At 42.8% G+C, this 26,322-nt stretch overlaps 6 protein-coding genes across 20 annotated transcripts in view; 4 read left to right on the top strand and 2 right to left on the bottom strand.

The window, feature by feature from the left end:
- The window catches only part of LOC103393431 (RNA binding protein fox-1 homolog 1), a 363,631-nt gene that overhangs the window by 311,999 nt on the left and 25,310 nt on the right, over nt 1-26,322 (top strand). The gene's annotated exons all lie outside the window — the stretch shown is intronic.
- ift70 (intraflagellar transport 70) lies at nt 3,266-11,741 on the top strand. Of its 6 annotated transcripts, none has more exons than XM_025064603.1 (20): nt 3,266-3,422; nt 4,367-4,432; nt 4,684-4,893; nt 5,022-5,078; nt 5,617-5,752; nt 5,838-5,942; nt 6,094-6,222; nt 6,414-6,463; nt 6,553-6,705; nt 6,887-6,952; nt 7,454-7,507; nt 7,610-7,675; nt 7,775-7,845; nt 8,120-8,327; nt 8,575-8,622; nt 9,161-9,232; nt 9,341-9,444; nt 9,568-9,646; nt 9,911-10,040; nt 10,247-11,741. In XM_025064603.1, the coding sequence occupies exons 1-20, from the start codon at nt 3,375-3,377 to the stop codon at nt 10,381-10,383; spliced, it is 1,989 nt and encodes a 662-aa protein (XP_024920371.1). In that variant the 5' UTR covers nt 3,266-3,374; the 3' UTR covers nt 10,384-11,741. The 6 variants fall into 6 exon arrangements, with proteins under 6 accessions (XP_024920371.1, XP_008328683.1, XP_024920369.1 ...); XM_025064601.1 differs by having other exon boundaries at nt 3,348-3,422; nt 7,769-7,845; XM_025064602.1 differs by lacking the exon at nt 3,266-3,422 and adding an exon at nt 3,708-3,859 and having other exon boundaries at nt 7,769-7,845.
- c17h16orf89 (chromosome 17 C16orf89 homolog) lies at nt 11,821-14,598 on the bottom strand. The gene is made up of 8 exons (XM_008330462.3): nt 14,338-14,598; nt 13,780-13,932; nt 13,398-13,548; nt 13,049-13,166; nt 12,748-12,910; nt 12,496-12,600; nt 12,142-12,237; nt 11,821-11,971 (listed from the first exon to the last, which is right to left on the bottom strand). The coding sequence occupies exons 1-8, from the start codon at nt 14,522-14,524 to the stop codon at nt 11,868-11,870; spliced, it is 1,077 nt and encodes a 358-aa protein (XP_008328684.1). The 5' UTR covers nt 14,525-14,598; the 3' UTR covers nt 11,821-11,867.
- On the top strand, nt 14,769-19,803 carry alg1 (ALG1 chitobiosyldiphosphodolichol beta-mannosyltransferase). The gene is made up of 14 exons (XM_008330468.3): nt 14,769-15,214; nt 15,545-15,622; nt 15,725-15,828; nt 15,922-16,070; nt 16,151-16,240; nt 16,658-16,771; nt 17,205-17,320; nt 17,649-17,687; nt 17,870-17,932; nt 18,008-18,118; nt 18,258-18,372; nt 18,646-18,721; nt 18,798-18,965; nt 19,540-19,803. The coding sequence occupies exons 1-13, from the start codon at nt 14,923-14,925 to the stop codon at nt 18,930-18,932; spliced, it is 1,482 nt and encodes a 493-aa protein (XP_008328690.1). The 5' UTR covers nt 14,769-14,922; the 3' UTR covers nt 18,933-18,965; nt 19,540-19,803.
- On the bottom strand, nt 19,006-21,530 carry eef2kmt (eukaryotic elongation factor 2 lysine methyltransferase). Of its 5 annotated transcripts, none has more exons than XM_008330466.3 (8): nt 21,254-21,468; nt 21,026-21,088; nt 20,867-20,947; nt 20,668-20,769; nt 20,324-20,406; nt 19,991-20,232; nt 19,549-19,686; nt 19,006-19,254 (listed from the first exon to the last, which is right to left on the bottom strand). In XM_008330466.3, exons 1-8 carry the CDS (start codon nt 21,323-21,325, stop codon nt 19,154-19,156), a joined length of 882 nt encoding a protein of 293 aa, XP_008328688.1. In that variant the 5' UTR covers nt 21,326-21,468; the 3' UTR covers nt 19,006-19,153. The 5 variants fall into 5 exon arrangements, with proteins under 5 accessions (XP_008328688.1, XP_008328686.1, XP_024920400.1 ...); XM_008330464.3 differs by having other exon boundaries at nt 20,324-20,457; nt 21,254-21,466; XM_025064632.1 differs by lacking the exon at nt 21,026-21,088 and having other exon boundaries at nt 20,324-20,457; nt 21,254-21,470.
- On the top strand, nt 21,752-25,987 carry kat8 (K(lysine) acetyltransferase 8). The gene is made up of 11 exons (XM_008330463.3): nt 21,752-22,149; nt 22,606-22,680; nt 22,953-23,131; nt 23,345-23,398; nt 23,818-23,982; nt 24,071-24,160; nt 24,403-24,543; nt 24,659-24,752; nt 25,165-25,315; nt 25,420-25,574; nt 25,712-25,987. The coding sequence occupies exons 1-11, from the start codon at nt 21,897-21,899 to the stop codon at nt 25,774-25,776; spliced, it is 1,422 nt and encodes a 473-aa protein (XP_008328685.1). The 5' UTR covers nt 21,752-21,896; the 3' UTR covers nt 25,777-25,987.

Raw genomic sequence — 26,322 nt, 5'->3', positions numbered from 1 at the left:
ACACAGAACTACCACCAGGACTCGCAACATTACCACAAGTAGACAGAACTACGACATCACAGACGCAGATTCAACACCGACAGACGCTGCACTACCACAGAGAGAGATAACAATCATAAAGACGCGAGAAATCAACCCACATTTACAGCAAATAGACTGATTAACCACAAAGAGACAAAAAAAAAGACCAGGATGAGACAAAAAGTAACACAAATGACACAGAAAAACCAGGTCAGTGGTAAAAGAGTCCAAGAGTTCCGTCAAATCAAGTCTGTCTGTCGGAATAAATACTGGTTTAAAGGCAGAGTTAAAAGTTGAAGACAAACCACGTGTGGATGCAGGTGATTTTATTCAGCGGTAATACCGTGTACATAAAGACAGAGACAGAGTTCAGTGGCAGAAAGCGTTTTCAGGAGGTGAGTACATCTAGAAAATTCAATTCAGGCAAGAATTGAACCAAGTAATGAAAGAATCTGTTGGACTCAAACAGTGAGACACAAGAAGCACGAGAGGAGATGGCGCTCTTCATCCACTGGTTATGAGGCGGCGGCGGTGGCGGCGGCGGCGCTGGAGGTCATCTTCTTCTTCATCACCCTCCTTGTATTCTGTCTGGGGACAGTGGCGCCCCCCTGAGCTGGGCCTGCAGCGGCCGGGCCTGCGTTCGTTTGGGCAGCTCGGCCGGCCTTGACCTCGTCGATGAACGATTCGATGGCGGTGAACTTCTCCGTTAGATCGCCCAGGTGAACTTTGAGGGCATTGAACTCCTTGTACAGGTCGTCCAAAGCCTCGGCCAGCGGCTGGATTCTGGACAGAGAAAGAAGAGAAGAGGACTTGAAATTATTAAACACAGATTTGACTGAAAACAAACAGGTCACTTTGTGACGTTGTGGCTTCTCTGGGTTTCGGTTCTGGACCGCGATGACGTCTCTGGTTCTGGGCTGTGGTGAGGTGCAGGAAACATCCGGACTCTCTGTGGAAAGTCTGGAGCTCTGCTCCTTCACCTCCTTTATACAGTCTCATTTCTAATGGGCAGTTTCAGCTGCAGGTTCTCACGAGGACAGAAGTGGGTTAGACTTTATTTTTCCAGCCTGAAGCATAAACTTCCTGTGGTCAGTCACTGCCGCCAGGCTTGAGGAGATGCACACAGGGGAAGATGCTTTGGCGGAAGCTAAGGCTAACCGATAGCAACATGCCAAATAACTTTAAATGACTGTTTAGATCCTTTTTATGGTATTCTGGGTCAGCTTTCAGTGATCTGTCTGGGTAATATCTAATATTTTGTTTTAATATATTTGACTTCTTCAGCCTCATTTCTAGCATTGTTCACCTGTTAGCTATTCCTACCAACTATTATCTTCTATGTTTGGGCAACTTCTAGGATTTCTGGGTTAACCTAGCGTAGTCCGGCAGCAGGGCCTGGTGGTCGTTCTGCAGAAGTCCTCTCATCTGGCTCAGGATGTCAAACCTCCAGTTGTCCAGAATCTGCGTCAGGTTTGCCACGCCCCGCATGTTCACCCGTTCGGCTGTGAAAGACAGAAAACAGAAAGTGTAGTCAGTGGAGGGAAAAACTGTGAGCTGGGGTGAAGAGACAGAAAAGAAGAGGGGGGGTGGGGGGGGCTCACAGCCATCCCTGTAGTTCCACTCCTCGGTGTTAGTGGACACTGGGCGCCGCCTCTGGGCCAGAACCGACACCAGAGTTAGGGTCAGCACAAGCAGAACAGTGGGTTTGAAAGTCATGGTGTCAGCAGCACCTGCCAGTAAATGACAACACACTTTAGATCTTGGTGATATATTTGGCTAAAAGCACCATGCTACGTTGTTTATACTCAAATATTTAGCTGATTTTAGCCACGCTGGTCCAGCTTAATCTGACTTTTCCTGAGTTGGACTTAATCGGCTGTGGTCCAACTGACTCAGGGCTCAGGTTGAACTTAAAAGGACCTCAAACATAATTCCCGGTGCAAAAACCCATATCCCTAAAACCATTCCCCTGTTATTTAATTCTCTGTTTGGACAATCAGACAGAAATAAAACGACCGCAGAGGAGAAACGGCGAGACTCTACATTAGGCCACCAGGAATCTGCTGTTTCCTTTCTGAAGTGACCGCAGACGGAGAAAAGTGGTTCCATGAAGGTCAGACTGAAGCGTGGTTGGAGCTGATGGTCCGTCCAGCTGTGAGTCTGCAGGAGGAAACATCTGCTCACTGTAACAACCACTAACTCTCCATCGGCAGAGTCGTTAAGAGTCTCTACTTCATCGTACAGAGAAAAAAAAAGCTAGTGGCCAATTCAGGGACTGCAAGTGAAAACTTACTTTAGAAAAATTTGTCAACAACAATTCAAACTTTCACTGGTCATGCATCCACGCCTCTGCTACAACTGGCCAGACGTTATTTGTGACAAACCAAAGAATGTCTCCAACCCTCTTCTTTGTCCACTGGGATTCAAGAGCAACCACCAATCCTGGACCAGCGTCAACTCTTTCTTATCCTCAAAGAAATCCTCCACTGAAGGGAGAGTTCAGAAAACCCGCTGAGACAAACTAAATGATACCAACCTCTTCTGTGAGAAGACCCGAGAACCAGACGGCACGAGGACCAGAGACACACTGAGAAACTGCTGCTAAAAAGCAAGAACGCTCATTTATATATACACACACACACACACTCACACACACCCTCCGTCATTATAGAGGCCCAGTGGTCAGCATAGTGTGGTTTAGGTTTAAGGCAAAGCTCCAGCACCTTTAGTCTGTTTGTGAACACTGAGTATGTGTGTGTGTGTGTGTGTGTGAGGTCATTGCTTTGTAATGTCACTAGTCTTTGTGTTTTTTTTTTCTGTAAAAAGGAAAATGAAAGTATCAATACAGTATAATAAAGGCCAGGTCATAAAGTCATAAAAGTCAGCGTGAAGTCAAAAAAAAAAAGAAAATGCTAAGATTAAGTTACTGTAGAAGGAATAAGATTCAGGGTAAGGAAAAATTAAAAAAAAAGATAAGTCCAAACTGACTCAAAAATGGCCAAAAACCATAGGAAAACAAAAGATTTTTTTCTTAACAACTAATAAAAAATTGTGCCTTCTCCAGTTTTACAATCAAAGATTTACTTGGTTTAAAAAAAAAAAAGAAATTGGCCAAAAAACGAAGCGAAGAAACGAAGCTGCCACAAGGTACTGTTTTTGATTGGCTATGTATCAGTGTTCTGTCATCCGATTGGCTGTTAAATCACTAGTCTATTGTATTTGGGATTTGGCTGTTGTTGCTTAGTGACAGTAGTTCGGCTCTAATAGCCGTTAGCATGTTAGCTCGATAGTACGATGTGTGTAACGGAACTTGGTCTTTTTTACAGTTGCGTAAAACAGACGGTTTGAAAAACATGACGACAATAAAAGACGGCGAGTTCACGGCTACCATTTATAAACTGGTGAGGAGGGTTTTGTTTCTGTTTATTCCACTTTAGTCGCTGATGCTAACGCTCTCCTTACAGCATATGTGAAATGTTACTGTTTGTGTTCCGAACATCGTTGTCAAATATACCTTCATTATGGTAATTGCATGTTAATATGTCCCTTTGTTCGAGTGATAACTCCAAAAAAGGCTAATGTATATTAATTTGAACATTTCGTGAATGTTAATTTGTACGTTTCGTGAATGTTCATTTGTACCAGAGTTGTTTTTATGAACCCTGAAGGCATCTGTTCTAGTGACAGTAGTTCGGCTCTAATAGCCGTTAGCATGTTAGCTCGATAGTACGATGTGTGTAACGGAACTTGGTCTTTTTTACAGTTGCGTAAAACAGACGGTTTGAAAAACATGACGACAATAAAAGACGGCGAGTTCACGGCTACCATTTATAAATTGGTGAGGAGGTTTTTGTTTCTTTTTATTCCACTTTAGTCGCTGATGCTAACGCTCTCCTTACAGCATATGTGAAATGTTACTGTTTGTGTTCCGAACATCGTTGTCAAATATACCTTCATTATGGTAATTGCATGTTAATATGTCCCTTTGTTCGAGTGATAACTCCAAAAAAGGCTAATGTATATTAATTTGAACATTTCGTGAATGTTAATTTGTACCAGAGTTGTTTTTTATGAACCCTGAAGGCATCTGTTCCCATGTGACATGTTTCCAGCCTATTACGTGGGAGTATAATATAAGTAATAGACGAGAACACATAAAAACAAGATAAAAAATAATATCGCTGAAGTGGAGAATTATGTCAGGAATATGACTGATTAATTTAGTTGGTGTCATTTTACTTTGAACGACTTTATCTCTTTGTTGTGGTTAATGTTTTTTTTATATATATAAATGATCACAACCTGTTGTCATTTCGGGTTACATTCCTTTTGTCATGTCTTTCAGATTAAAGAAAGCCACTACAATGAGGCCATTCACATTCTCAATGCTCAGCTGCAGAAACACACAAAGGTAAAGTTCGTGCTGTAACAGCCTCGAGTTTGAATCTCAGTGTTTTGGTTTTTCATGCTTGAACCTATTGGCCGCTTAAATGTTGAATAGTTCTAGATTTCTTGTGCCTTTTTATAGGACAGTTAAAATCATGGATTCCTTCTGCACAACTTCAGATTTAATGACTTGCACTGTATGCTGTCAAGTCAGACAGGATAAATGGTCTCATGGTACCATAGCAAGCCTGAATTGTTGGGTCTGATGTGTTCCAGTCCAGGGCAGCGCTGTCTCTGCTGGGTTACTGCTACTACCACATCCAGGACTTCAGCAATGCTGCCGACTGCTACGAGCAGCTCACACAGCTCCACCCAGAGGTGGAGGACTACAAGCTCTACTACGCCCAGTCCCTGTACAAGTCCGGCGCCTTTCCTGAGGCCACGAAGGCCACGTTCGCCCTGGACAACAGCAGCAACCACACTAAGGTACGCTGCACACTGCATGGACTTTGTCTTTGACAGGAAGCCGATGAGATGGATAACAAATCTGAGACATCAGAGTCAAAGACCCCCCCCTCTCACTGCCCCCCTCTGTTCCCTCGCCCTCACTGCAGATGCTGAAGCTCCAGTCCTGTATCAAATACTGTGAAGAAGATTATTCTGCTGCCAAGGTGATGATTTCGTTGTACTCCCGTGTAACAATAACAATCAAGACTATTCTGTTCTATTCTAACCTTTTATTATTGATTTCAGTGTATTATTGGTAGTATTAATTATTTAAAACATTGATTTATTTTTCAAAAATCTTTATGAAAGAAATTGTGTCTGTAGAATTAGTTTTTATTTTTGGTATTTTTTGGGCATTTTGCTGTTGTTTTAGTCTTATCATTTTACAGTGGTGTAGTGCCAGTGTTCAGTTGTCGTTGTAAACGATGCCCTCTTGTGGCCATAGGTGATGCAACGTATATTTTGAAATAAATCCAATGTCTCAAACCAACCAAACAACAAGCAAAGGAAGCTTGTACAGAAAATAAGGTCAATAATAAACCCATGTTAGAGATTGTTTTACTCATTTTGACCCTAACTTTACCCTAAGATTTTGGTTTGTCCACATTCAGATGCATTGTATTTTGGCTATTCTTCAGTCAGCTGTTAGTGTAGATTTTTAGCTTGTCTTAACAGCATTCTTGGCTAACGTTTGTGCTGCAGTCTCTGCTGGAGCAGCTCCCCCAGGACGACCCAGACTACATCTACAATCTGGGCTGCCTCCTCTACCAGGATGGGAAGTATGAGGACGCCTGTAAGAAGTTCATGTCCGCCTTACAAGTGCTGGGATACGTGCCTGGTACGAACAAACACGCACATACACAGGATAGTCTATCTAACATGAACTGATGAGTTTACACCAGGTTCGTATCCTCTCTCCTCAGCACTGTCCTACAACGTGGCTCTGTGTCACTACAGCCTGAAGAACTACGACCAGGCCCTCAAACACATCGGAGAGATCATAGACCACGGCATCAGGCAACATCCAGGTACCAGCCAATCACAGCAGACGTGCACCTCTACGTCAGCACTTTAACCTTTTTTAATCATCTTTTTTTTTTACATACAAAAATAATGTATTTGTAAAACATAAGGATTAAAAAAATACATCTATTGTCCTTTGTCTCCTGACACTTGCAGAGCTGAGTGTAGGGATGGCCACTGAAGGCATCGATGTCCACAGTGTGGGAAACACACTGGTGCTTCAGCAGACGGCGTTGATAGAAGCCTTTAACCTCAAAGCCGCCATCGACTACCAGCTGAAGAAACGTGAGAACTTCTCCATCCATGGTTCTGCTTCTGTCGCAGCTCAGTGACTTCTGATTTTATACACACAAAAAGCTGCAAATATATGTGTGTGTGTGTGTGTTAGCTCTGGTCATTGTTTCACAAACACACATTCACACACCCAGGTGTGATGTATATGTAATTATCTCTCTTTTTCTGTTTGTTTGTTTCAGTGAAAGAAGCTCAAGAGGCTTTGACAGACATGCCACCCAGAGCAGAAGAGGTGTGTGTGTGTACGTGTGTGTGTCTGTTTCTAAGGGAGACAAACTTTAACACATTTTTCTGTTTTCTCTCTTCCTGATGTTTTCTCAGGAACTCGACCCAGTCACGCTCCACAACCAGGCGCTGGTCAACATGGACACCAAGCCTTCAGAGGGGTTTGAGAAGATGGCCTTCCTTCTGCAGCAGGCGTCATTTCCTCCGGTCACCTTTGGAAACCTACTGCTGCTCTACTGCAAACATGAGGTAACCAGGAGGTCCGGGTCCGGGTTTGGGTTTGGACGTCACCTCAGACTTCACCAGAGACACATTTAGATACATTTCACTCTTTGAAATCACTGTATCTCTCTGTCTTTGTCTCTCTTTCTAATCTCACTCTGTTTCCCTGTCTGTGTCTGTGTCTCGTCTGTGTCCCTGTCTGTGTTAGTACTTTGACCTGGCAGCTGACGTCTTGGCAGAAAACGCTCACCTCACCTACAAATTTCTCTCCCCGGTGAGTCTGTGTATTTCCTTCGTCTGTAAAATAAGTAAAAGTGACAGATAGTAGATAAAACTTCGCTCAAAAACAGTTTAAAATTAGCTGCAACTGTGGAATGTTTTTTTAAAAAAACCTCTTGAGGTTAGCAAAGTGGCTAAAAGAAGACAAATTATAGTCAATCATTTTATTATTATTAGTGAATATATTCAGTAGCCAAAAATAGGCTAAAGTTAGCAATATAAGGGAAATTGTCAGCACATATTTTAGTAAACTTGAGATAAAAAAATAGCAAATTAACGGGTCAAAGGTTAGCTTAAGAAAAGGCTGAATTTAAGCCAAAATTATTAGACTAACATTGACATTAAGAAGGTTAGCTATAAAGCAGTTCAAGTCTGTTCAGAGACAGTAATAAAAGTACATTTTAGATAAAAAGAAATATACCTGAGAGCAGAATAATCTCAAAATAATCGCCGGTTCAATTTTGTTTGAGGCTGAAATGTTGTCGATCTTCTCCAGTACATGTACGAGTTCCTGGACGCCCTGTTGACCTGTCAGACTGCACCAGAGGAGGTGACCACACAGCACACACACTCCCTCACTGTGACTGGACGTAGCTGCAGCTGCAGCTGCATTTATTTCCTTTTGTCTCTATTTTTTTTTTTTTTTGTCCAGGCATTTAGGAAATTTGACGAGATGAACGCCAAACTGACCGAACAGCTGCGGAAACTGAGCAAACAGGTGATGACGACCGCTGTCACATCAACAACAACAACAACAACAACAGTAACAGACACAGGTATGTGTGTAATATGATGCTTGTCTTCGTCTCAGCTGCAGGAGTCCAGATTGGCTCGTGACGATGAAGCTCAGAAGAAAACACTGGCCGAATATGACCTGATGCACGAGAAGTGAGAGAAACACACACCCATATGTACACACACACACACACAATCTGTCATGAGAGGGGTCCAGAGAGGGGCTCCGTAATGTGACCTTTAACACCCCCACAAGTCTACTGTACTAAAAATCAGTTATGTTGTTTTTTTAAATAGACAGGGAAGATTTTAGCTTAGCATAGAGAGAGACCAAACTACAACAAACCTGTGGATCAGCAGCTGCCGTGTCATGGTTTATTTTCAACTCTCACGTCACAGAAACCTTTATCTCCGTACTTCCCACCAGGTACATCGTGGTCCTCATGGCTCAGGCCAAGATCTACTGGAACCGAGAAAATTTTCAGATGGTGGAGAAGATCTTCCGCAAGTCCATGGATGTCTGCAACGAGTACGACACCTGGAAGCTGAACGTGGCGCACGTTCTCTTCATGCAGAACAAGTACCAAGAGGCCAACGGCTTGTACGAATCCATCGTCAAGAAGCACTACGATAACGTGAGTTCTTCTGTCTGCGGTGGTGGGGGTTTGGAGGTGTGAGGGTCGTTCACATGGAGCTGGAAGTGAGAGAGGAAGTCGGGTTTGAAGCCACAGCATTTTTGTTTTCTATATCTTTACTGATGAGGAAACTCAAACTTTTACAGTTGATTTATCAGAAGGAGGAAGCTCATCAACAAGTTGAATGTAATGATAATAACGATGGTGAAGGCTGTTGTCCATCTGTTGGCTCTGACCTTCTGTCCAGGTGGAGCAGTGTAACATTCAGGAGTGTCCCTGCAAGTGCAAACCCTCGGTAAAAACCAGAGACCAAAGATCTCTGCTGTGTCTGAGTTTGGAGAGGATTTGCTGTGTTTGTGTGTGATTTTGACTCCGACTGTGTTTGTGTGTGATTTTGACTCCGACTGTGTTTGTGTGTGATTTTGACTCCGACTGTGTTTGTGTGTGATTTTGACTCCGACTGTGTTTGTGTGTGATTTTGACTCCGACTGTGTTTGTGTGTGATTTTGACTCTTTGACTCCTTGTGTGCACTGTGTGCAAATTGTTGGACAAAACCTCCTGAAACAAAAGCTTGGTGAGAGAAAATATGTGATCGGAAATTACCAACAACTGTCCCTAAAAAAGGCTGTAGATAACTCAAGGTTCTAACTTTTTTTTTTGTTTTGGTGTGACCACAGATGGCGCTCGATAAATAATCAGGATGTCATTTTATTTATTTAGTTATTTATTTTTTCCAAAGCCGTGACCAAAGTTTGTCTTGTTGAGCTGTCGTCGTGTTTGTTTTATTTTGACTTCTTCTTCTTCTTCTTCTTCTTCTTCTTCTTCTCTGTAGATTCTGAACGTGAGCGCTGTGGTCCTGGCCAACCTGTGTGTGTCCTACATCATGACCAGTCAGAACGAGGCGGTGAATGTCACACACACACACACACACACAACGCTGCTGTTGTTTAAACACAAACGTGTGTGTGTGTGTGTCTTATCCAATGCTGTCGATTGTTTCCGTGGTGATTAGGCAGAGGAGTTGATGAGGAAGATCGAGAAAGAGGAGGAGCAGATTTCCTACGATGATCCAGACAAAAAGGTCTTTCACTTGTGCATCGTGAACCTGGTGATCGGGTGAGAACCAGAGAATGTTTGTTGTTGTTGTTGTTGTTGTTGTGGGTTTAAGAGCAGATGAATAAAGATATTTTCCTGCAGATGATTTTATTTCCTGACATTGATCGTCTCTCTCTGTTTCAGGACGCTGTACTGCGCTAAAGGAAACTACGACTTTGGGATTTCAAGAGTCATCAAGAGCCTGGAGCCGTACAACAAGAAGGTCAGACGTTAGATTCTGTCCACACTCACATACTTCATTTACACTGGGTTTCAATTACACGTCAGTAATGCTTTAATTACAGTAAAGTTCCAGAGTGATGTGGATCATTTATCTGCAGTAAAGCAGCCACAACAGTTCAGAAAGTACGTCCTCTGACTGACATTGGTCTGGAGTCAGACTGCAGCTGAGACGACATCCGTCCTCCTCTGAAACCAAACCAAACTGTCTGTCTGTCTGTCTGTGTCTGTGTCTGTGTGTCTGTAGCTGGGAACAGACACGTGGTTCTACGCCAAACGTTGTTTCCTCTCTCTGCTGGAGAACATGTCCAAACACATGGTGATGCTGCGAGACGCTGTGGTTCAGGAGTGTATTCAGTTCTTGGAGCACTGTGAGGGTGAGGAAAACACACACACACACACACACACGCCCATAAATCATAAAAACAAAACCTAAACCTTAGCCCCTCCCAACCGATTTGACAGCAGGTTTCAGCCAATCACATCTTTGGAAAAAAAAAACTTTTTTTCCTTTTGTCTGGTGTCACTGTTGATTATTTAACCAACTAGTGATGTGGCCTGTGCTTTATGTCGCCCCCTGCAGTCTACGGGAGGGAGGTTCCAGCCATGATCGAACAGCCGCTGGAGGAAAGCCCGGTCCACATCGGTAAGAACACCGTCACCTACGAGGCTCGTCTGGTCAAGGCGCTTTTCTACGAGGTCATTGGCTGGAACAAGTGATGTCGTCATCGTCGTTGATGCTTTAATGAACCAAACAACAGGGACTGACTGTGGCCAGAGATGGCGCTCTGACAAGGAGAAGGTGAAGTCAGCAGTGAACATTAACGCACAGAACAAAACACAGACAGCGAGTCCAGACCTGGACCTGAACCCAAGACCGTCTTTCCTCATGTTTGAACTCAGTCTCTGTCCCTCAGACATGAGCTGTGACGGGACATGACTTTGGTAGAAAACGTTAAAATATTTTGTATTTATTTAGTCTTTACCAAAATAGTGATAGGTTTAAAAAAAACATATATAAATATACACAAAAGGCACATCTATATTTAGCTGTTTTTATATTGTAATATACTTATTATTAAAAGTGTTTAAAAGGTTTGTGCAACATTTTTGACTAGTGATTAACTTTTAGTAAGTTCTTAATCCTTCAGCTCATGTCTAATATTTTCCTCCTCTTTTTTTTTTTTAGCTTTTTTATTGACTAATCATTGAATTCTCTTTAGAGTGAAACACAGACCTGGACATGTTTACTTTGGTTAAACCAGATCGAAAGATGAAAGGTCAGATCACTGTGTTCTCCCTCTCTCCCCCCTTCCTCTCTCTCTCTCTCTCACACACACACACACACACACACACACACACGCAGCAGAGGAAAATGTTTATTAATTCTAAATGTTTGTGCCTCTGTTCATCAAACCATCAAAACCAAACTCCCAGATTTGGTTTTATTCATTAATCCTTATCTGAGTCAACAACAGTTTATGTTACACACACACACACACACACACACTCTTATTGTGACACTTCTCTGTGGTGAGCTACGATTTTGCAAGGGTGTCTAACATGATGTAACAGCTGTGGTTTTCTGCTCAGTTCAGACAGAAAAACACCGTGGGACTAAAGTAAACTCGATGTATTCAATGAGGTTTCAAATGTTGATTAACTTTCTAAAACGACAGTAAATCTCAGTTTATCTGGGATGGCCTTGGAATAAAATGTATATGTGTGTCCACCAGGGGGCTCTGGACACATTTTATAACTAGACCAAAACCCTTAGACAGGTAAAAAGATAGGTAAGGTACATGTTAGCAGAGAAGAAAGCAGAAAGGAAGTCAAAACATTTTAAAAATGGTTAGATACACAATGAATAAGAATGACAAGCTAAATGTTAGCCATAACATTGAAGGGTAATTAACATAGCTCAAAGAACAAGAATAAAACATAACATTATCATCATGATGAAGCAAAGCTTGTTGACAGCACAGATAAAAACTAACAGCTAGAAGTAAAGATTAGTGTAAATGTTGTTTAAAGTTGATCCAGATCAACAGCAGGAAACAGGAAATGACAAACAAAATGACAGCATTGCAAAAACAATCTGCAGAAAGCTCTAATATTATTATTATTGTAATAAATAAATGATATGGAAATGTAAAATGATTTTAAACATCATAGTTTTATTCCAGTTCGTCTCCAGTGTTTCCTCAGGAGAGAGGCCTCTTGGTGATGTCCTGCTCTGTAAGGAAGTAGTTGAGGTATCCTCCCAGAGCGCCCACCGCCACCGCAGTCATGTGACTGGAGCAGCCGTCTGAAAACAAAGACAAGAAAAACATAAAACTGGAAATAAACCAACACAACGTCAGCGGGGAGCAGAATTTAAGAACACTTCGGACATTTTCAAGGTCATTATGGACTTTTCCTCCCCCTTTATACCCAGTGCTGTTAAACCTGAGGTTGGCGTTCCACAGAAGGACTGACCTGGAAGGACCTTCTCCCTCCTCTTCACTCGGCGCTGTAGCTGCGGCTGCAGCTGTTCCAGCAGCTCGTCTCCAATCATCTGAGACATGATGTTCTCTACGGAAACACAGTTTCAACTTGGATCAGGATCATGGACCAGGAGTTAAACCAGGTGATAACTCAGAATTAGCTAAGACGTGGACAAACAGAAGACTAACTTTATTCAATCTGTCGTTAAACAGCTAAAATGTCTGTGGTTCTCTGACCTCAGGTCAGCTCGGTCTCTGTCTACTTCAAACTTCGACACCTAAAAAAATCCGAGCATGACACGTTTCCAAATATGAGGATCGATCTTGGAAAAAGGGTTGAACTCACGGTCTCTGCCGAAGCAGCCGAGCTCGTCGTCTTGCAGCCGCAGGATGTGCTGCAGCCAATCCGTTTTGAAGAAGTCAGAAAACCCAGCCAATCCACAGATGAGGACTAGAAGGGACAGAAAATGATTTTTTTTTTAGAAGCTCGACTTTAAAAGTCACAGTTTGAAATAACAGAAAAGGTTAAGACCGTGTTCCCAATGTCAACTGTTCCTAATGTTCCTAGATTTCCAAAAAGCGAGGCAGAGGTTCTCACTGTTTTCCACAAAGATGTCCACGTTCTGCTGGTTCAGGCCATTTTGGACAATGTCCTCGTTGGTCTTCATCATGTTGGAGCAGAAGATCTTCTCATAGTTCTTCTCCGTCATGTTGATCCTCGAAGCTCGAGTGTCACCTTTCAGCAGGTTGGTACAGCCTCTCTGTGGAGAAATGCCATCACACTGGGAGTTAAAGCATTTATCGAAAAAGGCAGAATTATCACAGTTGTCAAAATGATCTAAAAATGTCTAAGTTCTGGTAAAGGATTTGTGTTTTTTGACGCTCTGTGTACAACTCACCATTTTTCCGATTATGAAGTAGAGCAGCTGGTGGGACAGGGAGTAATGTGGACAACCGAAGCGGGTCATGGTGTCCCGGCAGGGCTTGGTGACGATGCAGGGCGTCCCATTGATCTTCCTGTTTGAGAGAGAGAGAGAGAGAGAGAGAGAGAGCATGTGATTACACACTAGGAAAGTTACATCATCATCTCAGTAACAGCAACCCAGGGGCAACAACCACTTTTGTTGTAGTTTTATTGGTCGTTGGTGTTGGTGGTGTTAAAAGTGACTGTAATAGTGGTGATAATAGTTGCGATGTTTACAGTTGGCATTCAGTTTGTTAAGGTTGGTTCTGGTGGGTTTTCGGTACCAGGTTCCCAGCAGCAGGGTCAGACATTTGTCACTGAGCTGCTCGTCATAGCACTCAGTGGACAAGGTGGTGGAGTAGACCAGGCTGGGATCTGTGGCGCTCCACTCCTGAGGAACCGTCCAGAACGTCCAGGACAGCAGGGGCTCGAACTCTGAGGAGACGCGTGAGTGGAAAGATGAGTGCAGTTAATTATTGTTCTCAAACTTCACTGTTCTCTTTCAAAGTGCTATGGTTCCCACTCAGTTCCCTGTGAAGTTCTCAACTTCTCTGAGTGTTTTCGAGGTAATTTCACTTGGTCCTAACCAGAATAATAATAAAAACATAAAACTGTCACATTTCCATTACATCACGCAGCAGAGGCTCATGGGACATGGAGTCTCACCTCTGTAGTACTGGGGGTCATTCTGCTGTAGTGCCAACACAGCTTTCTCAAAGCTTTGGTCCAGATGCTGAACCAGCGCCACAGCGGTGGTTCTCTGAGACCAGCTGACCATGTCGGTGTGAGGCCAGGTCCGAACTGCTTCCTTCAGTTCAGCTGCGACGAGAAGAGAAGACAGAGCAATGCACAGTCTGAGTGTTTATCTCTCTGAGAAGTCCTGGGAAATTATGGCTGGATCAGAGATCAAACTCAGCAAAAACCACACTCAGCAGAAGTGACTATGGTCTGTTTCTGTCTTCAATTACAGTTGAGGACTTATTTATTTTTTATGTCTATATCTCAGTACATTTTTCATCTGATTCCTTCATCCACACATAAGTACAATTCCACGGTTATTGAAATGTCAGTACAACTGTAAACACCTGACCATGCATGTTAGGACAGTCCTGAAGAAGCTGAGCTTCAGTGCTGTTTGAAGCTGTGGACACCCTCCCTCCACCTCCTCTGCAGCAGCTGGTATCTGCAGTTCTCTCTCTCTCTCTTTTTTTTTTTTTTACCTACCCTGCAGCACGAGGAAGCCCACCACACCGTCCAGGTTGATGTGCTCTCGCTGCCGCTCCAGAAAGGCTGCTCCTTTGGAGAGGCTGTTCAGGATCTCGTCGATCATCTCCGCCCGAGAGCAACGCACTGCGGTGGCCAGCAGCAGAGCCAGCACCGCGGCCGACAGCAGCCCGACCGTCCGCATCATCTGCTACTGTAACCCGGGTTAATGCGGACCAGGCTACGGATGAAAACTACTGTGTCATACTGAGATTCTCTCTCTCTAACACACACACAGTGGGCGGTGCCGGTTGGAGGGTGGTCATGTGACACCACAGAGATTTTTATTTTGAAATGTCATTGAAATAAATTGTCGTTTCAGATTTATTTTTTAAATTGTATATTATAAATATAAGTTATATAATTTATAAAAAACTTTAATTGCTTTTGAATTATTATTTTTACCTGAACCTGTGTCTGTGCTCAGTGTTCTCATTGTAGACACATTGTTTTTGTAACGGGACTTCATTTTCACAGTGGCTACGGTTCCTTTAAATCCTTGGCCCCGCCTCCTTTTACTGGCAACGTCATCATAAACAAACAAACATGGCGTCGCTCGACGCCGGTGTCCTTTTGCTAGTCGTATTTTCGTTAATAACTGCGCTTTTAGCCCTGTTTTTGCCGCCGCAGATAGATGTGAGTTGGCCGTTGTTGTGTTTCATGCTACTGTTGCTGCTACTGACGCTGGGTTGGCGCAGTTTACGGAGAAAGAACGGAGGAAATGAGCGGCGGGTGTGCGTTCTGGTGCTGGGAGACGTGGGCCGCAGTCCACGGATGCAGTACCACAGCATATCCCTGAGCAAACACGGATTTACCGTCACCCTGGTTGGATTTTTAGGTAAGAACATTACAGCAACAGAATCACAAGGAAGAAAACGTATTAAGGTGACAACAACAAGAAGACTTGATATGACCGGAAGTTACTTTTAGAGCGAGTAAAACGTTTACATTTCTTCGTCGAGGCTCAGGTTCTTGTAACATATAGTCAACGTATCTGTTACGAAACTGAATTCCCTCGTCGTGGCTCAGGTTCTTGGAACATATACAGTATAGTCAACGTATCTGTTACGAAACTGAATTACTGCTATAGATTAGTGAACTGTATTACTGTTTGTACTGTGGTGACCTATTTAAACCATAGAATAAGAAATTAATCTTTATTTTTCAGACTCCAAACCTCATTTCGACGTGCTGAGAGCTGAAAACATCAGGATAGTTCCCATCACTGAGGTGAAAGGTTTCAGAGGTAACTGCTGTTGTGTCTGCGGCTGCTGTTTTTCAGTGTGCTTTTGGTCTTCATCAAAATGAAAAACTATTGTCTGTTTTTGTTTTTCCTTATGTTTTTAAGGAGGACCAAAGCTACTGACATATGTGACCAAGGTGCTACTGCAGTGTCTGCAGCTTCTGTCTCTGCTACTAAACATGGAGCTGCAGGACTACCTTTTGCTGCAGGTGTGTTCTAAAGGACTTTATATCTATACATTGGAGTAGGTGTGTTCATGAATGCAGGACATGTTGAGAAAAGCTGGACTGCTCATTTCCCAGAACCCTCCTGGTCTTCCCAGCATGGCTGTGGCCTGGTTGGTGTGCCTCTTGCGGGGCAGTAAACTCATCATTGACTGGCACAACTACGGCTACACCATCATGGCTCTGAGTCACAGACAGGGACACCTGCTGGTCCGGGTGGCTGAGTGGTCAGTACTGCAGTCACTCAGGCTGACCATTCGAGGCAGGGTTTTATTTCTGACCTTGTTTGTGTTGACACATCTTTCAGGTACGAGCGTTTCTTTGGTCCTCTGGCTGATCATCATCTTTGTGTCACCAACGCCATGAAGGAAGACTTGAAGACCAACTGGGGCATTAGGTGTGCATTATTTATATAACTTGATGTCACTTACAAATTGATTAAATAATTTATCTGAAAGTTAAACATAAATGAAAGAAATCAAAATTGTTCGAAGATTTGTAAAACAATGGTACAAATAACAGATTTTTCCGAGAAATCAAAATCGTTGGCTGATTAGGAGAACAATGGTACAAATAACAGATTTTGCCCTAAGTTTACCAAAATGAGCTACAAGACAGGGAAAGTGTATCAAAATAAGCTCAGAAAGAGATAAATAGACCATAATAAAACATAAATAACTATTAAGTAGTAAGAAAATTAGATAACTTAGTTGAGTGATCATATGAAGCTAAAGAGTCTGAGTAAATATTGGAAATCAGATTTAGGACACTATGATGGACTTGCACTAAAACTTTGACTGCTTATGGTTCACAGCGCCACCACTCTGTACGACAGACCGGCCTCCATCTTCAGAGAAACCTCAGTGGAGCAGCGACACATGCTCTTCATGAAACTGGCTGAGACTCACCCACAGTTTCAGCTCGAGGGGTAGGAGGGCACTGTTGCCATTTTCCTCTGTCATAAAATCTGCATGTTTCAGGCCAGGGTTGTTCAGTGTTTTCCAGACTGAAGACCCCCCCCCACACAGAGGGTCTGGGACAAACTTCTATATACACTGTATAAAATAGTCTCTTTCGTTAAAATGAGCGTAGAGCCATGTGTAAACCTACCTTGTTATTTTACCATCAAAACTATTGAAACAATACACAGACGTTCACATATGCATGTTATTTTCAAGTAAAGCCACTGGGGGGCACTGTGATGCTGACAATTGTACAAGTATATTTCAAGACATTAAGGCATTTGGTGGAAATGTTTTTGGGGGAGGTGTAGAAGTTTCAGGACAGATGCAGCGGTTGTCTGTGAGGTGAACGTGTTCGTGGTACTGCCTGTGGACACAGACTGATGGATTCATTTCCAGGTGCGAGGAATCTGAAACAGAGAGGACAGTCTTCTCTGAGCGTGACCAGCTCCATGACTGTGTGAGCCTGAGGCCCGGTCGTCCGGCTCTGCTCATCAGCAGCACCAGCTGGACAGGTGAGCAGGACACAGTCACTTCTCATGGACTTTAGCCATGTTTGTTTATTATTTCCACCTCTGTATTCTTTCATTTATTATTATTTAGTATTTTAGCAAAATGTAGAAGGATTGATTTAAACTGTTAATACATTAATCTAGGACTGGGGTGGTTGCTCAACCGAAGTCTGTCAAAAATAAAGAACAAATTATTAAATCCAATAATAACTTATAATAATAATTAAAAATGGTCAGAACTCTATCTAACAGCTGAATAAAAATAAAAAACAGTAACACACTAAGTGTCTGGACTAAGACCTTCTAATGTATTTTCTATTTGTCCCCACAGAAGATGAAGACTTCTCCATCCTGCTGAGAGCTCTGGAGGGTGAGATTTTAAACCACTCGCACACTTTATGCTGCTGCTGGACAAGTAAAACATTTAAGACGTCTGTACAACCAGGATTATGACCCTGACCTCATGACCGGAGTCACAAATGTTCATATGTTTAATCTCAGTCCAAAGACAAAGTCATTTTTTTTAAACTTTTTTTCCCCTCTTCTCCACAGAGTATGAAGGTTTCATCAGAGGAGGAGCAGAGCTGTTACCGTCGCTGGTCTGTGTCATCACAGGTGAGTAACTCTGCAGAGGACTCAGGCTTTATTTATTTCTGTTTATATATATATATAATGTATGTGTGCGCTCAGGTAAAGGTCCTCAGAAGGAACACTACAGGACGCTGATCGACTCTCTGTGTTTGGAGCACGTGAAGATCTGCACTCCGTGGCTGGAGCCGGAGGACTATCCTGTTCTACTAGGTCAGTCACACTGACGTAAACGAAACCTACGCAGAGACGGACAGGACAAAGTTATTGTTGTTCACTGGAACTCTGACGTGCATCACGTCCCTACTTTACTGCTGCTGTGGTTCAACCTCAGGTTCTCTTTGTCCTCCAGGGGCAGCAGACCTAGGAGTCTGTCTCCATAAGTCGTCCAGCGGTTTGGATCTCCCCATGAAGGTTGTGGACATGTTCGGCTGCTGTCTGCCTGTCTGTGCAGTCCACTTCAACTGGTTTGTTATTTTTTTACTCATTTATTTCATTGTGATTTAAAAAAAAAAGCTAAAAGTTGGCTAATATCTTAGGGCTTTTAGCCAAGGGGTTAATTTAGTTAATGTTAATCAGATAAACAATTGCTAATGAATCAAAGCTTTACCAAAATAGTGAAATGTTATCAGCATGATACTAAAAAGAAGTCAGTTGTGGACGGGCCTTATTGTTGCCAACAATATGAGCCATACAATGACTGTATGAATGCTGAGAGTTGGTTCTGTTTTTGTGTTCAGTTTAGAGGAGCTGGTGAAGCCTGAGAAGAACGGTCTGATCTTCAGAGACTCTGAGGAACTGGCTCAGCAGCTGCAGGTGAGACGTATAGTGAATAAAATCACTGATTTCTTTTTGGAGAAGATTTATTTCTAAATCTTTTTTTTCTTTTCAGTCTCTACTCTCCGGGTTTCCTGCTACAGAAGGACGACTGGATTTGTTCAGGAGGAACCTCCGCTCCAACAGGGGGCAACGCTGGGACGACAACTGGGATCAGAATGTTCTGCCTCTTATTGCTGTTCCCAGATAACCCTCACCCCCTGCCTCCCCCGGTCCCATAACAGTAAGTTTTACAAACACCAAAAAAGTAAACAAACTTAATATTTTTAAATAATTAAATAAGGTTTATTTTAAAAATACAACTCTGGCTGTTTATCTGCTGTCGCTGTCATTGTCCACACACACTGGTCTTTGTTCTTTTTGATTTTGTATCAACGAAACGCCTGATAGAACTGTTGAGTGGAAGTCCTGTCATCGGTACAGTTGAATCAGTTCCAGGGACAAGGTTCTATCATAACAAAACACACGACTAGCGCCTCCTGTGATCACTTTATGCTTGATTCCGGCATTTTCTGGTGAGAAGAAAACAGACAGGAAACACTTCAGACACAGACAGGAAGTCAAGTATCCTGTTCAGTTATCTTATTCGGAAATCATCCTCATGGATAACTTTTCACAGACGTGTACATTATGTACATAACATGTACTTTCTCTGCAGCTTTGTTTGAGGTAATGTTAGCTTATGCTACTGTTGTGGTTACTTTTAGCAAAACCTCTGGCACAAGGATATATTGGTGAATTCATTTTTATAAAATTCATTTTGTTGTTAGTTTTGTTAATTTTTGCTAATTGCACAGGTTTCTTACCGAGATGCTGCTTAAATCCATGGTGCGTCTCCAAGTTCCTGATGGTGGAGCAGATGAAAACCTCTGGACCTGAGCTCCTGATGACCTTTGACACTAGTGTCACCAGATTTCTTGCTACTTCGGGGTCATATGTCACATCTGGAACGACCAGAATATCATTCTCATCTGTTTTTTTCATTCATTCGTTGATGACATTTCTTTGTGGAACTAATATCTGGGCCTCACAGTGGTGAACTGAAACAGTTTCAGACTGAAGTCTGCATAAAAAACACATCAGACACGGATGGATCCTTCTTCTTCAGAAGGCGTGAATAGTCCAGCCAGCTTTTTTTTTATACCCAATATTCCATGTGAATAGTCAGCTTTTTTTTTATACCCAATATTCCATGTGAAACACACTGATAAATACCAACACCATCAGGACCACTGACATAAATCTGACCTGCAGCGATGACGACGTCCGCCCCAATCTTTTGTAACTGCTCTTCCGTGGCTGACGTCCAGTCCAGCTGCTCCACGCTGACCACAGGCGTGGCGTTGCTCAGACCATTGACCCCCACATTAGTTCTGAGTTTCTGCAGGACGCTGGGGTTGTAGTCGCTGAAGACGAGACTGCTCGGGCTGCAGCAGCGACAGACGGTGATACCTGTCACACCCATGCCGCTGCCAAGCTCCAGAACTGTCCTGAAATACCAGTAAAAAAAAATTTATAAAATAAAAAAGACATCAGCCCAGTGTGACTGTGATTTTCTTTGTGGTCTGTTTGTGCTGTTACCTTCCAGTGAAGACTTCCCGATGATCCAGAGCCCACTCAGCAAGGTAAAGGCCAGCCTCCCAGGTCACCAGCCCCGTCGTTCCCTGTGAGATTAGAGCCGTGTTCTCCAGCAAGGTAACTGCGCCACCATGTGGCTGTGACACGCAAAACAAATTGTGTAGTTGTGTTTTAACACTATAACCCATTTTTGTCTATCTCTGACCATTGCGGTGTTGCTCTAATTTTAGTAAGTTTTCAGCGATCTTAAAAATATATATTGTGAATATTTCTTCAGTGTATTTTATTTTTTAGAAACCATGACACTAGCAACAAATAAAGAGTGAGTCTTTATTTGACATCAGTACCAATAAATAGTTCTTGTAGCACTCATTGGCATCCTCAGGTCCCAGAACTTCGGCCAGGGCATCGTAGAGCTCATCCAGAGGGTCCGCTCCTGCCTCCTCCTGCTGTTTATTTAAAAATTAAAAAAAAAAAAAGTCACACTCAGACTGAAAGTCTAAAGGTCCAAACACAGGAAACCGGATCCGGAGCTAAAACACCGACCTGTTTGATGAGCTGAGAGAGGAACAGTCTCCTGAATCTGACCGAAGGTGGGAACTTCCTGCACAGTGAGTGACGACATGTCTACGGTAAAGATAAAGACTGTGGTGAGAAATTTAATGTCCACACACGCATGACTGGTTCCGGTCGGTCGGACTCTACCTGATCCAGGATTTCTGAAATCAGTTGGGACGATGTGTCCCTCTGTAGATGTTCTAGTAGAGACTGACGGCAAAGTCAATAAATATTACATGTATATTCATTATCATTTCGCAACGGGGATAAATATGTTTATATTACATCAAACGCAGATTTGACGAGACTTAAATCTTTAGCTAAGAGGCTGAAACAACGTTAGTTACATTATTAATAAGGTTTGGTGAAACTTACAGACCAGGGGAAAGAAGGCAGACGAGTCATGGAGAAAAAATGTCGCTGGAATTCTTCCACGAGTAAATTCATTTTTTCTTCCGTAATCACAAAATATATATAGGCGTGACAAACAATACACAATAACTGGCCTCTTCTATTTGGATAAACAGGTTCTTATAACGGTGTAACACGTTCTGTCTGTGTACCTCTATTCTTTCTTTTACGGCGGTCATTTGACAAACATGTGCAATACTGCCGCCTAGTGACAATTGGAAAATTGAGGCCATTTGTATATTTAAAAAATATCTCAAAATTCGATCTTGAAAAAAAATTCTTGGATGTATCCAGCAAACTAAATCTAGTAATGAACCACAACATAAATCACCCGTGAAACTTAGGCTCTCACACACGTTGGATGAAAAGCGACGTGAGCGACGCCACACCAAATGGGGGCGACATTGCGCCCAAAACGACGTTTCCAGTAGCATTTGAAAACGAAGAAGAAGAAAATGTGAGCGGCGCCATGTTTGCTATTTGTTGTTGAACCGCGCAGGTTCGTTTTATACAACTCATCTGGTTTCAAACTCAATTTTAACTCAAAAGTTTGACTGGTGTGGAAAGAGTTCCCCACCTCGACGACAAAGACTTGGATTAAAGGAACATGGACGTGGACATGGACTCCAGCCACACGGAGAGCGAGCGGGCGGAGGGTGACAGCAACATCCAGGCTCCCTGCTCCTCCAACGGCAGCGGCGGAGAAGAAGATGAGGCTGAGGCAATTCGAGGCGTCACACAAGTCGGGGACTCGGTTAGTCGGCACATGCCAAACGAAGGTGGAATCTTGGGCCGGGAGCAGGAGGTGTCGGTGGAGATAGGAGAGACGTATCTGTGTCAAAGAACCGACAAGACATGGCGTAAGCAACCCCCTTTGTTTTCCCCTAACTCCCATCAGTGTGTGTAATTCTTAAAAACATATTTTCTATTTTTAGTTCTATTTGAAGACATTAAAACGAAAGTTACGTGTAATTAGCGATGCTGCATTCGCTTTAATGAACTGTCGATGCTTTTAGGAGAAAGTAAACGTTAAAGTTCCCTTCCCATAAAGAGTTCTTTTGTGTACATGGGTCTTTATTTACGGTGGCTACCACATGGGATCTCCATGTTTTGGCTTGTGCTTGTCGCAACAAATAAGATGTTTATTCGTGATCATTAGATATGTGAAAAAATGCATTAGTGTAATTTGAATGTTGTATTCACACTTTCCTTAAAACTCTGCGCAACATATACTGATGTTTACTGTGACGTACTTACTTTACTCTACTTTGGCTGAACTTGCCCAGTGACACTTGACTTTTTTTTTTACTTTGCAGACACAGCAGAGGTCATTCAGTCTCGACTGAACGAGCAGGAGGGCAGGGAGGAGTTCTACGTTCATTATGTCGGATGTGAGTACCATACTTTTAAAATCCAGACAATATATGGGTTCTGTGTCAAGTATACGAGTATTTTTAATTATTTATTATTTGTTCAATACCATAACTGTCACAAAACAAGTTACAATTTGAACAACGTTTTATTGTTATGCATTGGCTAATAGGCATCATGTTAGCATTTTAGCTCTGGTGTCTGTTGCTAACCTTATTAGTTGTTTTATTTTCCTGTTTTGCTCATGTTTGATATTTATTGAGTGACATCACTGTGTTTCGTTTGACTTTAGTTAACAGACGCCTGGATGAGTGGGTGGGAAAGGCACGTCTGGCTCTGACAAAGACAGTGAAAGATGCTGTCAGGAAGAGCACTGAGATGGGCGGCATCGGTGATCTGGGAGAACAGCCGGAGAGGAAGATCACTCGGAACCAGAAGCGCAAGCACGATGAAATCAACCACGTGCAGAAGGTAAAAAAAAGATGGGCACTGACTCTTCAGTCTGATTTCAGTCCTTTAGATAAGGAATCAAAACGTCATTGTTCACATGGACGTAAACATGTTTATATGCTCTGTATTAAGAAATAGATTTGAGAGGAAAAAAACTGTGGGACAAACAATCAATTAAATAATTAGCCGTGAAATCATCCCTGAACCTGTGTTTTCTTTTTTGTATTTATGCAGACGTATGCAGAAATGGACCCAACAACAGCTGCCCTGGAGAAAGAACACGAGGCGGTAAGATGAAGAGTTGCTATGAGGCTAAAAGGATTTTAGTCTTTATGCGTGACTTTTACATATAATTTATCTTTGTTTACACAAACGCAGCATCTATCTGCTCCTAAGCCGGCCCCGCTATCAAATTTTAGGATCCATTGAGGCCCACGAGTAAAAAAGTTTGCCCACAAGCGGTATATACTGTTGAACTTGTGCTTGTTAATCTTAATCCGTCCACAGGGTGGAGTAGTTTGACAGTTCTCGCCTTGTGGTTTGAGTTCGGTTTCAATCTAGGCCTGCTTTCTCTGCAGAATTTAATGGCTGGAATTCGTACAGACTTCATTACAGCTCTACAAAACACCATTAAATTAATTTTAAGTATTTTACCTGAACAAGAGCATAAACGCTTAAAATTTGTTAAAAATGTTCTCCTGTGAAAGATCACCAAAGTCAAATACGTGGATAAGATCCAGATCGGTAACTTTGAGATAGACGCCTGGTACTTCTCACCTTTCCCTGAGGATTATGGAAAGCAGCCCAAGCTGTGGATCTGCGAGTACTGCCTGAAATACATGAAGTATGAGAAGACCTTCAGACATCACCTGGTGAGTTGTGTCTAACACACTGATTGGTCCTCTGAGCCGCACGTGTTACGAGGCCACGAGAACCTCATGAATGTTTGTGTCTGTGCAGGCTCACTGTCAGTGGAGACAGCCGTCAGGAAAGGAGATCTACAGACGCAGCAACATCTCGGTGTTCGAAGTGGACGGACGAGACCACAAGGTGAGAAATAGGCAGGTGGAGTTCATCAATAACAAAAAATGTATTGATCATCATGACGTGGATCTGGAGACACAAAGCCAGAATGATGATGTCACTGTGTGTGTGTGTGTGTGTGTGTGTGTGTGTGTGTATGGATCTGGAGACTGGACCTGAGTCTGACCTGGGATCAACATTTGAACAATTAATCACAAACACAAAGCCATAATGATGATGTCACTGTGTGTGTGTGTGTGTGTGTGCAGATCTACTGTCAGAATCTCTGTCTTCTGGCCAAACTCTTCCTGGACCACAAGACCTTGTACTTTGATGTGGAGCCGTTCATCTTCTACATCCTGACGGAAGTCAACAAACACGGAGCCCACATCGTAGGATACTTCTCCAAAGTAAGACTGTGTGTGTGTGTGTGTGTGTGTGTATTCTTTGTGGGATGTGTTTGGGAACACACACAGCTGCACCTGCAAGTTTGACTCTAACTTTATCCTCTGGCTTTGTTTTCAGGAAAAAGAGTCACCGGACGGAAACAACGTGGCGTGTATTCTCACACTGCCGCCGTACCAACGCAGAGGTTACGGGAAGTTTCTCATAGCCTTCAGTAAGTATTTGGTTGTGTGTGTGTATGAGTGACAGATCATATGAACAGAGAAGGGGAGGGGAAACACAGGTGGGATAGTGATAGATATTTGTGGATATTCTCAGTCATCCAGGTCATAATAATAATAATCTCAAAAGCAGTTTTAAAGTGGACTCACCTGGAGTGAGAGATCCAAGAGGCTTCGTCAGTTCTACTGTCCAGGGTGTGGCCATGGGCCCGAACAATATGACCGTTAATTGGTCATGTGAGTCGTTGGACCTATGGTGGATCGTTCCCCTTTACTTCGTAAATTTGGACTTTGGCGTGGACACTGAAACACTTTGTTAAACCCACCTCCTGTATTGGTGCAGATTAAGTCTACACTATGTCCCTGTGTGTGTGTGTGTGTGTGTGTGTGTGTGTGTGTGTGTAGGTTATGAGCTGTCAAAGCTGGAGAACACAGTAGGTTCTCCGGAGAAGCCTCTGTCTGATCTGGGGAAGCTGAGCTACAGGAGCTACTGGTCCTGGGTTCTACTGGAGATCTTGAGGGACTTCAGAGGAACGCTGTCCATCAAAGACCTCAGGTAGTCACAAACTCCGGGTGTGGGTCAAAGGCACAGAAAACGAGTCCAGTCCGGTCTAATCCAGTGTTCAATCGTTGGTCTTGCTGCTGTCTCTGTGTCCACAGTCAGATGACCAGCATCACCCAGAGTGACATCATCAGCACGCTGCAGTCCCTCAACATGGTCAAGTACTGGAAAGGGCAGCATGTCATCTGTGTGACGCCCAAACTGGTGGAGGAACATCTGAAGAGTGCTCAGTACAAAAGACCCCCCATCACAGGTGCGTGTCTCTAGGCCTGGTCCAGGACCTCGTCCAACACTAAAAGACGATGTCATAACATTTAGAACTCAACCATTACTAGTACTAGTGGGTGTGGCTTCACTAACAAAATGTTGTCTTTTTTTTTTCTTTAACAGTTGACACTGTTTTTCTGAAATGGGCTCCTCCCAAAAATAAACAAGTGAAGTTGTCCAAGAAGTGAGAGACGACTAGAGAAGACATGCCCAGAGACACAGTGTCCACATGTCTGGTGCAGATTGTTCTCTACCAACTGAACTTTCAAGGTTTGGGTTAAGGTTGAACTTTATTGATCTGGCACTGGGGACATTTTTGTTCCTAAATGAACCTGCTGTAAATACTTGTTAACGCTGCCTGTCAGTATTTTCTTAAAAGAAATGTGACCAAAGACCAAACATTGGCTCCTGTGAATTCTTTGAGACTCAAGTGATAAAATCAAATCAAATTTGAGATGTCTTACATTCTTACCTGTGTCCACATTTGTAGTTAAAATTCAGAAAAGACATACTTTTTTGTACACCAACTTTTGATCATAGTCCCTCAGTCATGACTCGAAGGTCACTTGGTCGATGGTTGTCATTTGGACGACATATAGTTGAAACATAGTCGACGTATATTCGATTGTCTTCAGTTGTTCGTCACTTGTTCTTCACTTGGTCGACATTTAGTCGACATTTATTCAGTTATTCATATAAAATACTTTTTAAATTGTTATACACAAAATATTCAC

This window comes from Cynoglossus semilaevis, chromosome 17 (genome assembly GCF_000523025.1).
Source record: "Cynoglossus semilaevis isolate Cse_v1.0 chromosome 17, Cse_v1.0, whole genome shotgun sequence".
In the NCBI taxonomy this organism is placed as follows: Eukaryota; Metazoa; Chordata; class Actinopteri; order Pleuronectiformes; family Cynoglossidae; genus Cynoglossus; species Cynoglossus semilaevis.
Note: the sequence above shows the minus strand (reverse complement) of the source record. Positions and strands in the feature narration are given on the sequence as shown.

Bases quoted from the DNA above. Each gene is read 5' to 3' on its own strand.
- ift70 (XM_025064601.1), top strand. From the start codon at position 3,375: ATGACGACAATAAAAGACGGCGAGTTCACGGCTACCATTTATAAACTG. The intron at 6,464-6,552 runs GTGTGTGTGTGT...ATGTTTTCTCAG, and splicing joins TGCCACCCAGAGCAGAAGAG to GAACTCGACCCAGTCACGCT. The intron at 8,623-9,160 runs GTAAAAACCAGA...TCTTCTCTGTAG, and splicing joins CCTGCAAGTGCAAACCCTCG to ATTCTGAACGTGAGCGCTGT.
- eef2kmt (XM_008330464.3), bottom strand. From the start codon at position 21,325: ATGAATTTACTCGTGGAAGAATTCCAGCGACATTTTTTCTCCATGACT. The intron at 20,770-20,866 runs GTCGGTGTTTTA...TTAAATAAACAG, and splicing joins TCTCTCAGCTCATCAAACAG to CAGGAGGAGGCAGGAGCGGA. The intron at 20,233-20,323 runs GTAACAGCACAA...CTGGTATTTCAG, and splicing joins CGGGAAGTCTTCACTGGAAG to GACAGTTCTGGAGCTTGGCA.
- alg1 (XM_008330468.3), top strand. From the start codon at position 14,923: ATGGCGTCGCTCGACGCCGGTGTCCTTTTGCTAGTCGTATTTTCGTTA. The intron at 15,829-15,921 runs GTGTGTTCTAAA...CTCATTTCCCAG, and splicing joins AGGACTACCTTTTGCTGCAG to AACCCTCCTGGTCTTCCCAG. The intron at 18,119-18,257 runs GTCAGTCACACT...TTTGTCCTCCAG, and splicing joins GGACTATCCTGTTCTACTAG to GGGCAGCAGACCTAGGAGTC.
- c17h16orf89 (XM_008330462.3), bottom strand. From the start codon at position 14,524: ATGATGCGGACGGTCGGGCTGCTGTCGGCCGCGGTGCTGGCTCTGCTG. The intron at 13,933-14,337 runs GTAGGTAAAAAA...TTCTCGTCGCAG, and splicing joins GGGCTTCCTCGTGCTGCAGG to CTGAACTGAAGGAAGCAGTT. The intron at 13,167-13,397 runs GTACCGAAAACC...TCTCTCAAACAG, and splicing joins ACCCTGCTGCTGGGAACCTG to GAAGATCAATGGGACGCCCT.
- kat8 (XM_008330463.3), top strand. From the start codon at position 21,897: ATGGACGTGGACATGGACTCCAGCCACACGGAGAGCGAGCGGGCGGAG. The intron at 23,399-23,817 runs GTAAGATGAAGA...CTCCTGTGAAAG, and splicing joins TGGAGAAAGAACACGAGGCG to ATCACCAAAGTCAAATACGT. The intron at 25,575-25,711 runs GTGCGTGTCTCT...TTTCTTTAACAG, and splicing joins CAAAAGACCCCCCATCACAG to TTGACACTGTTTTTCTGAAA.